The following is a 14,300-nucleotide window of genomic DNA, read 5'->3' on the forward strand; positions in this document are numbered from 1 at the left end:
GCCCGCCATGGGAATCGGAGCGGGCGAGGGGCGGACCATGGAAAGGTCCGTTTACCTCGGGCAGGATTTTACAATTCCAGGATGAGTGAGGCCATAAAAACCCACCCAGTGTGCTTAAAGGCTATATCAGGATTTGGGAAAGGAGATTGCAAGGAAGTCTCCAGCAACCACCCATATCCTACATTACCAAGTAAATGTTAATAAGGATATTCTAAACTCACTGCAAAGTTCTGGCAGAATTTGATACCAGCAATTTAGCTGAAGAAACACAAATGGCTGTTCACAACAATTAGCAGATGAAACACACTGAATTGGGAAACAGGGATTTTGAAGTTCCTTGTCAACTAATTATGTATTTTTACAATTCATAAAATTGCAAATGCTTTTGACATGGATACAAACATGTTTTTGTCTTAAGTATTAACTGGTTCTATGTATGTTAAAGTACAATAAAAGGCGGCACAGTGGTTAGCACTGCTGCCTCATAGCGTCAAGGACCTGGGTTCAATTCCGGCCTCGGGTCACTGTCTATGTGGAGTTTGCATGTTCTCCCTGTGTCTGCGTGGGTTTCCTCTGGGTGCCCCAGTTTTCTCCCACACTCCAAAGTTGTACAGGTTGGGTGGATTGGCCATGCTAAAATGATCGTAGTGTCAGGAGGATTAGCAGGGTAAATATGTGGGGTTATGGGAATAGGGCCTGGCTGGGATTGTGGTCAGTGCAGACTCGATGGGCCGAATGGCCTCCTTCTGTACTTTAGGGGTTGTATTCTATTCTGAATAAACATAAATTTGTGGTTTAAACTCTCTATCAAGTCGAAGCTCATCTAAGGTCTGATCATTGCTCCCACATCTGAGGAAGCCCTTCTAACACGTTCCTCACTCTCTTGAACATGATGCATATGGAACATCTCTTTTGATAAGCACCCAATCCCTTTGTCACCTGCATTCTCTTCACTTTCCCGCCACATTAATCATTTTCTGCTTTCTTTTACTGTTGAATTAACACTGGTGTAATCTTTCAACCTGCAATTCTTTCCCGTGTTAAACTCCAAGCACACCTCACTCTATTTACTTTCTATTGATGTAACTTCTTCATGTCACAATCCAGACGTACCACACGGTCTCCTACATAAACTGGTTCTTCTGCACCCATCAAAGCTGTGGAACCTCTTCCTTTCCTTCCTCCTACAATCTACAGGGTTTTAAACCTAACATTTGTCATCAATTAAATGCTACTTTAGTTATTTCCCCTACTTTTAAACTTGCCAATCTTCCGCATTACTGGTTTCCCTTTTCCCCTCAAGTTCTCAGATTAAAAATATTGTTCTTCCTCTGTTTTTGTGTTTTGAAGATTGTTTTTACAAACGATAACAGACTCAATCAGAAAGTGCGGAATATAGAATCATTGAGGTTTACAGGACTGAAGGGGGGCATTTGGCTTATCATATCTCTACTATTCTTTCAGCAAAGGAGCAATAATACAGCAATGACAATATCAATTCTATTTGTGTAGCATCTTTCATGTTGCAAACTGCCCCAAGGTGATTCACAGGAACTTTGCTAGACTAAATTTAACATGGAGCAATATGTGACAGAGGCTAAAAGGCCAAAAGCTTGGTTAAAGAGGGTAGGTTTTAAGGACCATTTTTAAAGAGGGGAAAAAAGAAGCATAGAGATGTTGGGGAGATTAGGAGCTTCAAGCTTTGACAGCTGAAGATATAGCCTGTGATGGTGGAGTAATTAAAATTAGGAAATGCTCAAGAGGCCAGAATTAGGGGAGCATAGATATCTCAAAGGGTTGTTGAACTGCAGCATATTACAGAGATAGGGAGGGGTGAGGCCATGAGCAAATTTAAAAATAAAGATAGTAAAATTTGTTGGTGCAGGCTTGAAGCGCCAAAGGGCCTGTTCCTGTTGTTGTCATTTCCTTTGTTCTATTTTTTTTGTATTTCAAAGTCGAGGCATTGCCTAACCAGGAGTCAATGTGGGTCAGAAAGCAGAGCGGTGATGGGTGCCCCATTAAAAGGTTAATAGAGAACACAACTGCGTATATTAGTTTTAAATCATGTTCTTTCTTCATTACATGATGCTCAATAAAAATCTTTCAACATGGCATTTCTACACCTGTATATGCTTGCCACTAATTTTGTTGTACATAAATTATATAAAGCAGAATATTACTAACTTTGTTTCTTCCCACCTTAACAGAAATGGGGATATGCTTTCAATGAACACGGAACACATCCATCACCTCTTTAAATTGAATCTTCCAGATACAGCGTTCAGGCAAGTGTTCAGCTATTAGGAAGCCTGCGCGCGATGCCTTCCTTCTCACCATGTGTGCACGATGTGCTCCCAAACCCATCTCGAGAACACGTTTCAATTCATAAACTGGTCTCCCGTAGGAACATAGTCCCAATATTGTATGATTTTTTCCTCGTGCAGGCAGGCATGCTTATCATCCTTGATGAATTCAGGGAAGTATTGGCCTCCAGAAAATAACATATTCCATGAATTTCCTTTGGGAAGTTTTCTGGAAGGTCACTTCGGGAGCGTGGTATGAACTTAAAACTCTCATCTCCCTTTAATAGCCTACATTTAAAATGAAAGAAAGGATTAAAGAATCAAATGAAACAACACAAAGGTAGTGTACCCAGATCATAACAGTTTTTTATTTACTAGGCTGTAGGCAATAGAAAAGCATTGAATAATCAACACTCAATACTGCTTGCAATTAGAAAGGTCAGAAAGTTTAAGTAAAAACAAGCTTTTTTTCTTGGTTCCGGTGTTTAAAAGGGATTTAAAAGGGCCCAGTTTGAATCAGAGATTTCCCCTAGCCATCACACAGACAAAGAAAAGACATTGGGCAGGATTTTACGGCTCGCTCGTCCCGAAACCGTAAAATCCCACCCGAGGTCAATGGATTTTTCCAATGGTCCGCCCCTCGCCCGTTACGTTTCCCGTGGCGAGCGGGCCAGTAAAATTCCAGCGATTGGGTGCTGAGTTGACTTGATCACAGATAATGTAGCAAAAGGACAATGGAAATGAATAGACTGGTGAGTGGAATTAGCAGATATATGGCAGATGCAATTTAACAGTGTACAACTGAGAAGTGATGCAATTTTAGAGCAAAACAGAGTGTACACTTAATGGAAAGATGCTGAAAATTGTGGATGAACAGAGAGGCACAGGAGTTCAAATAATTATCTGAGCAATGACAATGTAAGTAGATAAAACCATAAAAATTGCCATTGATAACTTGGGTCTTATAAATGGAGAAGAGTGTATGAGGTCATGATAAATTTGCACGAACAATGTTCAGGCCATAGTTAGGGGACTGTGTGCCGTTTCAGAATGCTCATTATAGAAAGGACATTAAAGCTACAGAGAGTGTACATGGACAGAAGTAAAATACTGCAGATGCTGGAAATCTGAAATAAAAACAGAAAACAGGGCGGCACAGTGGCACAGTGATGCACTATCAATCAAGCAAAGACTAGTTTGTATGCAAGAACAAATAGGCTTTTATTCGCAAAAGACTTGGAGCACTCCCATGCTGATGAACTGGTCCAGAGACTGAGGCAGGGGGTGGGGAGCAGTCACCTTTATACCTGGACCAAGGAGGGAGGAATCTCAGGCAGGACCGGCAAGGGCATGCCCAGGCATGTCACACACACACAGGCAATAAGCTTAACAGTGGTTTACCACACACAGTTGTTAGCACTGCCGTCTCACGGCGCCAGAGACCCGGGTTCGATTCCCAGCTTGGGGATAGGGCCTGGGTGCGATTGTGGGATTCTATGAAAATGTAAGAAACAGCCTGTCAGGCAGTATCTGTGGAGAGGAAAACAGTTAACGTTTCAGGTTGATGACATTTCAAATCCAATGGGTTTCAAATGGATCAAATGGGGATTTAAAAAGGTGGAAAAAAACCCAAAAGTGAATGGCTGGGATTTTCTGGCCCAATCATTCGGGCCCTGCCACAGATTAGTTAGCGGCCCAGCTAAAAGTCCAATGACTTTTGCGGGACCGGATGATCCTGCTGGCAAGACAGGGCTGGAAAATCCCACCCACTGGGTGTAATTCTCCCAATAAATCTTGTGTGGTCTCCGACGAGAAACGCGGCCAAAACCTCCAACCTCATTCACGGCTGGGATTCTCTGGTGCCACAGCAATGAATGGAGTTTTGGCTGGAATGCCAATGGATGGATCAGCAGGATCCCAAATCCACTCAACCGTTTTTGGAGGTTGGAGAAATTTATGTGCAGGACCTAAAGACGCTGGCAAAGAGCAGCTCCTCAGAGATTGGGACAATCTTTATAAAGGGTGCTCTGATGTCAAAGTGACAGGTCCCCCTCCCTCCAAGACATTGCGATCCATCTCAGACAAGTTGAACACCCTCAATACTTGACTACAGAGGAGCAGCCACCCCACCACTAAATATTCATGTCACCCCATCACACTACACAGGCATCAGGGTGACCCCCACTCTTCTCCTCAGCATCTCATTGGCTTGGGGGAGAGATCCGCAACTTCAGATTCTCCCTACTTCGTCAGTGCTGTTTTATATAAGAATGCTCAGGATGTTCGCTCAAATTCGCTCAATTTGAGTCCTTTTCTGGTTCTGGTCCTTTGTACTATTGATGGATGGGTGACACATGGTCATGGAGGAGAGACAGGAAAGTGGAGCTAAGGCCACAATCAGGTCACCCATGATCTTATTGAATGGCAGAGAAGACTCAATGGGCCGAATGGCCCACTCCTGATTTTATTATGGACTATCCTGTCATGTGAGCAGGAGTGTAGACTTTAGATGTGGTAAGCAAAAGGCCCAATGTGCTCAACAAACAGTCCAACCCATCTATAAAGGGCATCATCTAAGAATGCAGCCAGGCATGTGGGGACTAGAACTGCTCAAGGATGCCCAGTGTCTGGAAGCCATCTGTAGTGTCTTCACTACAGGGAACCTAGGGAACCTAGCAGCCTTCCAACTTTTGAAAAATATTCATTCTTGGCATCACTGGCAAGGCCAGAATTTATTACCCTCCCTAGTTGCATTTGAGAAAGTGGTAGAGAACAACCTTCTAAAACCACTGCAGTCCATGTGGTGAAGGATCTCACATAATGCTGTTGGTTAGGATGTTCCAGGAATTTCACCTTATGACAAAGAAGGGATGACAAGATATAGCCAAGTCAGGATGATGTATGACATGGAGGGAACTTGGAAGAGATGATGTTCCAATGTGCCTACTGCCCTTGTACTTCAAAATGGTAGAAATGGTGGGTTTGTGGGGTACTGTGGAAGAAGATGAAGCCTTTGAGATCCACTTTGTAGGAGCAATCGGATAATTAAATTAGCAGACAAAGTACAAGGGTGGTTCTATACTAGATTGATATCCAATTATTAAATGAATTCTTGTAAAATTTTTTTTGGAGTAAGCTTTGGTATTAATATTTGGAATCAAATGAGGCCAACATACGAGTCTGGCGTTGATAAGGAAAAGTATCTAGAATAACAGAATCATAGAATCCCTACAGTACAGCAGGGGGCCATTTGGCCCATCAAGTCTGTACTGACCACAATCCCACCCAGGCCCTATTCCTGTAACCCCACACATTTATCCTGCTAATCCCCCTGACACTATGGGGCAATTTATCATGGCCAATCAATCTAACCTGCACATCTTTGGACTGTGGCAGGAAACCGGGGCACCCGGAGGAAACTCACGCAGACACAGGAGAAAGTGCAAACTCCACACAGACAGCGACCCGAGGCCAGGATTGAACCTGGGTCCCTGGCGCTGTGAGGCAGCAGTGCTAACAGCTGTGCCACAGTGCCACCCTGATGCTTATGCTGCTTATAAGGATGGCAGTTATAAGGGTTGTGTGACTGTTGTATTCAAAAAAAATTCCTACAACCAATATATTGTTACAAGTTACTTCTGAATGCCAATGGATGCACCCAATCCAATATGGCAGGAGGTTCAGTTCTGGCTCAGGATGGGAGCACGTGTAACTCATCATATTGGATCCTAGGTGTCAGTTTCACACCTTCCAAATGAGTGCAGCACAATCCTATTTTTAATTAAGCTGTATGAAATTAATTAAGTGATATAATAAAATACCAAATTAGGTAGCAATGATTAAAATAACCCAATCCTAAGGGAGATTGAAAATTGTTGCCTGCTGAAAATTGGCTTGCAAATGTCAAAATAATTAAACGTGCTGCCTTTACCCATTCTCGGAGAGGTAGATGTTTGCAAGAACCAATTAATTCTGTAATGGTGATGAAACTTATTGTTAGGAGTGTTTTGGAAAATATTCAAATGCATTAATAAGAGCACTTATTTGATTTTTACAGTCTCATATTAATGATGTTGACTGAAATCAGCATCTGCTAGCCTGCAGCAGGTCCTTCTGTCAAACACATGCTCACTGGCTGGAGGTTGCAATTAGAATACTGCTGAACAGCACACTTTACAAGGTGCAGTGAGCTGGATTTGTACCAGACTCGATCATGGAGGCTAGCATTTAATAGCACTCAGTGCAAATGAGCTTGGGTTGCTTAGTGTTGTTGCTGAATGCACAGTAACAAGGGAACCAACGCATTGTTGTGCTTTGTGCTGAGGTTTAAGAGACCTTGTCTGGTATCTGGTGAGGGTATTTGGTACCTCGGAGCTCTCTACAGCCCAACATCATTGCCAAAAATCAAAGTGAAATAACTACTTTAGCAGAAACACCTTTCCAAGTTTATTACCAGAAGTAAAGTTTAATAAAATTAGTTGTGATAATGGTGACAGAACAGTTGTTGATTTCTGTATAAATGTATGCCACAGCATTTTTTTATTCATCATGGGCGTTGCTGGATGGCCAGCATTTATTGCCCATCCCTAGTTGCCCTTGTTCATAGAAACCCTACAGTACAGAAAGAGGCCGTTCGGCCCATCGAGTCGGCACTGACCACAATCCCACCCAGGCCCTACCCCCATATCCCTACATATTTTACCCGCTAATCCCTGTAACCTACGCATCTCAGGACACTAAGGGGCAATTTTAGCATGGCCAATCAACCTAACCCGCACATCTTTTAGTTTTGTTCAGAGGACAGTTGCGAGTCAACCATATTGCTGTGGTTCTGGAGTCACATGTAGGTCAGACAAGGTAAGGACGGCAGATTTCCTTCCCTAAAGGACATTAGTGAACCAGATGGGATTTTTCCGACAATTGTCATCAGTAGATTCTTAATTCCAGATATTTTTTATTGAATTCAAATTCCACCATCTGCCGTTGTGGGATTTGAACCCCGGTCCCTAGAACATTAGCTGAGTTTCTGGATTAATAATCTAGCGATAATACCACTAGGCCATTGCCTCCCAGTGGTATAACGTAGATTTGTCTGTATAATCCTTCAGAAGTTTCCTGTCTGAAATATTGTCCAGATGCTTCTCTATTATTAACTACAACCATTAAATTACTAGCGATCATGAGGAAATACGAGGTGGGGGGGGAATTGCCCTCCATAACCCTGCTGTAAACGGATAAAATTATGTTGAAAATTAAGAAACTTTTGGGTGGTGAGCATGTTCCCTCTAATTTATAATTTGTGTGCAGCTTGTTTATGCGATCCTCTTAAGACTGTTGCAGATAATGCATCTTAATGGGAATGTAAGTTGTGATATATGTTCTGGATTGCTGCATGACTGTGCCCCTGTGGGTTTAGACAAAACACTGGCAGTGAGGCCTACTCCCCTCTCAACACCATTGGAATTGCCACTGGTTATTCCTTCTGCCACTACAGGACAGGCCTCTTGATATGATGTGATATCAAAAGATGGGTAAGATCCTAAATGAATATTTTTCATCAGTATTTACTGTTGAGAAAGGCATGGATGTTAGGGAACTTGGGAAAATAAATAGTGATGTCCTGAGACATGTACAAAATACAGAGAAGTACTTGCTGGAAGTCTTAAAGTGAATCAAGGTAGATTAATCCCCGGGACCTGATGAAGTCTATCCCAGGACATTGTGGGAGGCTAGGGAAGAAATTGTAGGTCCTTTAGCAGAGATATTTGAATCATCGACAGCCACAGATGAGGTGCCTGAAGATTGGAAGGTGGCAAATGTTGTGCCTTTGTTTAAGAAGGGCTGCAGGGATGAGCCTGGGAACTAGAGGCCGGTGAGCCTAACATTTGTAGTGGGTAAGTTGTTAGAAGGTATTCTGAGAGACAGCATCTACAAGCATTTAGAGAGGCAAGGACTGATTAGAGACAAGCAGCATGGCTTTGTGAGTGGAAAATCATGTCTCACAAATTTGATTGAGTTTTTTGAAGGGGTAACCAAGGAGATAGATGAGGGCAGTGCAGTTGATGTTGTCTACATGGACTTTAGCAAGGCCTTTGACAAGGCACTGCATGGTAGTTTGTTGCATAAGGCTAAATCTCACGGGATCTAGGGTGAGGGGGCAGCATGGTGGCACAGTGGTTAGCACTGCTGCCTCACAGCGCCAGGGACCCGGGTTCAATTTCAGCCTCAGGTCACTGTCTGCGTGGAGTTTGTACATTCTTCCTGTATCTGCATGGGTTTCCCCAGGTGCTCTGGTTTCCTCCCACAGTCCAAACCTGCACATTAGGTTGATTGGCCGTGCAAAATTGACCCTAGTGTCAGGGAGATTAGCAGGGTAAATATGTGGGCTTACGAGAATAGGGCCCGGGTGGGTTTGTTGTCAGTGCAGACTCAATGGGCAGGATGGCCTCCTCCTGCACTGTAGGGATTCTATGATTCTAGGTAGCCAATTGGATACAAAATTGGCTTAATGACAGAAGACAGATGGTGGTTGTAGACGGTTGTTTTTCAAACTGGAGGCCTGTGACCAGCAGTGTGCCTCAGGGATCAGTGCTGGGTTCACTGATATGTTCTTATTAAACATTAGTATAAATGACAAATAAGAACATAAGAACTAAGAGCAGGAGTAGGCCGTCTGGCCCGTCAAGCCTGCTCCGTCATTCAATAAGATCATGGCTGATCTTTTTGTGGACTCAGCTCCACTTACCCTCCTGCTCACCATAACCTTTAATTCAAAAATGTATCTATCCTTGCCTTATAAACATTCAACGAGGTAGCCTCAACTGCTTCACTGGGCAGAGAATTCCACAGACTCACAACCCTTTGTGTGAAGAAGTTCCTCCTCAGCTCAGTCCTAAATCTGCTCCCCCTTATTTTGAGGCCATGTCCCCGAGTTCTAGTTTCACCCGCCAGTGGAAACAACTTCCCTGCTTCTATCTTATCTATACCCTTCATAATCTTATATGTTTCTATAAGATCTCCTCTTATTCTTTGGATGAGAATTTAAGTAAGTTTGCAGATGACACCAAGATTGGTGGCATAGTGGACAGTGAAGGTTATCTAGGATTGCAACGGAATCTTGATCAATTGAGTCAATGTGCTGACGAATGGCAGATGGAGTTTAATTTAGATAAATGCGAGGTGATGCATTTTGGTAGATCGAACCAGGGCAGGAATTACTCAGTTAATGGTAGGGCATTGGGGAGAGTTATAGAACAAAGAGATCTAGGGATACAAGTTCATAGCTCATTGAAAGTGGAGTCACAGGTGGGCAGGGTGGTGAAGAAGGCATTCGGCATGCTTGGTTTCATTGGTCAGAACATGAGTTGGGATGTCCTGTTGAGGTTGTACAAGACATTGGTAAGGCCACACTTGGAATAGAGTTCTAGTCATCCTATTATAGAAAGGATATTATTAAACTAGAAAGTGTGCAGAAAAGATTTACTAGGATGCTTCCGGGACTTCATGGTTTGAGTTATAAGGAGAGGCTGGATAGACTGGGACTTTTTTCCCTGGAGCATAGGAGGTTTAGGGGTGATCTTATAGAGGTCTACAAAATAATGAGGGGCATAGATAAGATAGATAGTCAACATCTTTTCCCAAAGGTAGGGCAGTCTAAAACTAGTGGGCATAGGTTTAAGGTGAGAGAGGAGAGATACAAAAGGGTCAGGAGGGGCAAGTTTTTCAGACAAGAGGAAATTATTGGAGAAGATTCTGAGGGACAGGATGTACTCACATCTGGAAGAGAATAGACTTATTAGCGACAGGCAGCATGGTTTTGTGAAGGGGAGGTCATGTCTCACAAACTTGATTGAGTTCTTTGAGGAAGTGATAAGAAAAATTGACCAGGGCAGGGCAGTGGATGTTGTATATATGGACTTTAGTAAAGCCTTTTATAAGGCTCATGGCAGGCTGATACAGAACGTGAAGTCATATGAGATCCGAGGTGAACTGGTAAGATGGATACAAAACTGGTTTGGGCAGAGAATAGCAGCGGAAGGGTACTTTTCTAACTGGAGGTCTGTGACAAGCAGTGTTCCACAAGGTAAATAAATGGTAGAGCCCTTAGAAATATTAGCATACAGAGGGATCTAGATGTGCAGATCCACAGTTCCCTGAAGGTGGCAACTCAGGTGGACAAGGTGGGCAAGAAGGTGTATGGCATGCGGTAGTCCAAGTGTGGCATCGGTCGGGGACGTTAAGTATAGGCATTGGAAAATCATGTTGCATGTTGTATAAGACTTTGGTTAGGCCACATTTGGAGTATTGTGTACGATTCTGATCGCCACACTACTGAAAAGATGTTGATGCATTGGAAAGGGTGCAGAAGAGATTTGCCAGGATGTTGCTAGTTTGGAGGATATGGACTATGAATAAAGGTTGAACAAACTTGGATTGTTTTCATTGGAGTGTCGGAGGACGAGGGGGGACCTGATAGAGGTTTACAAGATTATGACAGGCTTAGATAAAGTGGATAGTCAGTCTTTTTCCCAGGGTGAAAGGGTCAATTACTCTGGGGCATAGGTTGAAAATGAGAGGGGGAAAGTTTAAAAGAGATGTAAGGGGCAGGTTTTTCACAAAGAGGGCGGTGAATGCCTGGAACGCGCTGCCCGAGGAGGTGGTGGAAGCAGATTCTATAACAATGTCCAAGAGACATCTGGATAGATACATGAATAGGCAGCGAATAGAGGGAAATGGACCATGTAGAGGCAAGAAAATATTAGATTAGAGAGGCATTTGTGTCGGCACAGACTTGGTGGGCCGAAGGACCTGTTCCTGTGCTGTACTGTTCTTTGTTTTTTATTCTTAGAGGATGGTGAGTGTCTGGAATGCCAGAGGTAGTAGTAGTAGATGCAGGTACAATTTTGTCTTTTAAAAAGCATTTAGCCAGTTACAGAGTAAGATGGGCATAGAGGTACATGGGCCAAATGTGGGCAATTAAGACTAGCTTAATGGTAAAAACTGGGCAGCATGGACAAGTTGGGCCGAAGCGCCTGTTTGCATGCTGTAAACCTCTATGAATCTATATACTTCAGGGAAGTCATAGGAAGTCCTGGTATAGTACAGTGGGGATAAAGATTTGATGTAACATTCCCCAAACATAGCAAAGAGAAAAATCCTGTCTAATACTACAAAACCATAGAAAAGTTACAGCAGAGAAGGAAGCCATTCAGCCCAACTTGTCCATACTGTGTCCGAGGACACAGTAAGAAGTCTCACAACACCAGGTTAAAGTCCAACAGATTTATTTGGTAGCAAATACCATAAGCTTTCAGAGCGCTGCTCCTTCGTCAGATGGAGTGGAAATCACCCAGGTGTCCTTTCTAATCCCACCTTCCTGCACCCGGCCCATTAGCTCTGGAGCTTACAGCCCTTAAGGTGCAGTACCATCAAGACAAGAGGGAGAAAATTAAAAATAAATTAAAAACTCTCCTGAGACTTGTTTTAGTGTAGAGCCAGGAAAGGCAAGAGGAAGTTTCACCTCTGAAATGTCAGTGTAATTTTACTCCATGTATTGTGAATTCATGATGCAGTAAAGCAAATCTGTTAGCTGGTGGTCATTAAATACGATTGTTTTCTGTACACTCCTAGATCCAGTCTGAGGTCCTGGGCTCTTGGCATGGAAGACTTTATCAAAGAGACTGCCATAATCGGTACTATTGGGTATGAGTCCATGTTTTGTACTTACTGGTATGTTGTGGGACTGATGTTTATGCGCCGTGGTTGACTTCCTGACTCAAACCTGCTGGCCAGAGTCACGTTGTTGCCAAACAAGCAATAACGAGGCATTTTCACACCAACAACTCCCGCCAGTACAGAACCGGAATGGATCCCAATCCGTAACTTTAAAAAAAAAGGTATCTTGTTAAATACCAGAGACATTCATATTACCTCAATGTTTAATACAACAATCAATCTCACAGAAATTAGTTCACTCCGTGACAATCCCAGTTCATGCTATATCTGGACAAGAAGATCTCAGAATGGAATCCTAGCTCAAACGAGTGTAACTTTTAGTTTTTTTAGAAAGCAGGGAGGAACAGAATCACAGGATTGCTAATTAGTTGTTAACAACAAGAAAAAAATTATTAAACACAAAAAGTTTGATTATGATACAACACTGCTTTATTTCCCCTTTAGCTACACAAATGTACACAGATTTCAAGGATAACACCTCACTTTGAAACCAAATGGCAGGTGCCATTCAATCAATCTTTTATGTATTTCTCCTCAGATTCCCACCAGGTGATTGTCACAGGAACGCTTCCTCTTTCAGAGAGTCAGTGCAGTCTCAATGGGCTGAATGGCCTTCTTCTGCAGAGTTGGGATTCCATGGTTCTACGGTTACGAAGCAATGACTTTTTATTTTTCCCAGCTTGTTTACTTATCACGCTGTGATCCTCTCTAAGCACGACAGAGGCACAGCCTGGACTGACCCAGTCCTCACACATACTAACAACTTTGCATGATCTCACTGGAGTATTACTCTTACATAGGAGCACTAAATTAAATCCACTTAAATCTAATAGTTAACAATACAGATATGGCTCATCTAAAACTACCTCTGCTTCCCTGGCAAGTAAAACAACATGATGTGGAGATGCCGGCGTTGGACTGGGGTAAACACAGTAAGAAGTTTAACAACACCAGGTTAAAGTCCAACAGGTTTATTTGGTAGCAAAAGCCACACAAGCTTTCGGAGCTCTAAGCCCCTTCTTCAGGTGAGTGGGAATTCTGTTCACAAACAGAGCTTATAAAGACACAGACTCAATTTACATGAATAATGGTTGGAATGCGAATACTTACAACTAATCAAGTCTTTAAGAAACAAAACAATGTGAGTGGAGAGAGCATCAAGACAGGCTAAAAAGATGTGTATTGTCTCCAGACAAGACAGCCAGTGAAACTCTGCAGGTCCACGCAACTGTGGGAGTTACAAATAGTGTAACATGAACCCAATATCCCGGTTGAGGCCGTCCTCGTGTGTGCGGAACTTGGCTATCAGTTTCTGCTCAGCGACTCTGCGCTGTCGTGTGTCGCGAAGGCCGCCTTGGAGAACGCTTACCCGAATATCAGAGGCCGAATGCCCGTGACCGCTGAAGAGAACAGTCTTGCCTGGTGATTGTCGAGCGGTGTTCATTCATCTGTTGTCGCAGCATCTGCATAGTTTCCCCAATGTACCATGCCTCGGGACATCCTTTCTTGCAGCGTATCAGGTAGACAACGTTGGCCGAATTGCAAGAGTATGTACCGTGTACCTGGTGGATGGTGTTCTCACGTGAGATGATGGCATCTGTGTCGATGATCCGGCATGTCTTGCAGAGGTTGCTGTGGCAGGGTTATGTGGTGTCATGGTCACTGTTCTCCTGAAGGCTGGGTAGTTTGCTGCGGACAATGGTCTGTTTGAGGTTGTGCGGTTGTTCGAAGGCAAGAAGTGGGGGTGTGGGGATGGCCTTGGCGAGATGTTCGTCTTCATCAATGACATGTTGAAGGCTCTGGAGGAGATGCCGTAGCTTCTCCGCTGCGGGGAAGTACTGGACGACGAAGGGTACTCTGTCCACTGTGTCCCGTGTTTGTCTTCTGAGGAGGTCGGTGCGGTTTTTCGCTGTGGCGCGTTGGAACTGTTGATCAATGAGTCGAGCGCCATATCCTGTTCTTATGAGGGCATCTTTCAGCGTCTGGAGGTGTCTGTTGCGATCCTCCTCATCCGAGCAGATCCTGTGTATACGGAGGGCTTGTCCGTAGGGGATGGCTTCTTTAACATGTTTAGGGTGGAAGCTGGAGAAGTGGAGCATCGTGAGGTTATCCGTGGGCTTGCGGTACAGTGAGGTGCTGAGGTGACCGTCCTTAATGGAGATGCGTGTGTCCAAGAATGCAACCGATTCCGGAGAGTAGTCTATGGTGAGCCTGATGGCCACGGGCGAAAAACCGCACCAACCTCCTCAGAAGACAAACACG

General features: G+C 43.7%; 1 protein-coding gene across 1 annotated transcript in view; it reads right to left on the reverse strand.

Annotated features, from left to right (window-relative positions):
* Positions 1–1,880: 1,880 nt before the first annotated feature.
* gucy1a2 (guanylate cyclase 1, soluble, alpha 2) overlaps positions 1,881–14,300 on the reverse strand; it is a 197,293-nt gene continuing 184,873 nt past the window's right edge. Inside the window, exons 7-8 of the mRNA XM_078222830.1 lie at positions 12,031–12,185; positions 1,881–2,591 (exon numbers count right to left, since the gene is read on the reverse strand). Coding sequence (XP_078078956.1) covers positions 2,384–2,591; positions 12,031–12,185 — 363 coding nt within the window. The 3' untranslated portion in view covers positions 1,881–2,383. The remainder of the gene's footprint in view (positions 2,592–12,030; positions 12,186–14,300) is intronic.

Source organism: Mustelus asterias, chromosome 10 (genome assembly GCF_964213995.1).
Source record: "Mustelus asterias chromosome 10, sMusAst1.hap1.1, whole genome shotgun sequence".
NCBI lineage: Eukaryota > Metazoa > Chordata > Chondrichthyes > Carcharhiniformes > Triakidae > Mustelus > Mustelus asterias.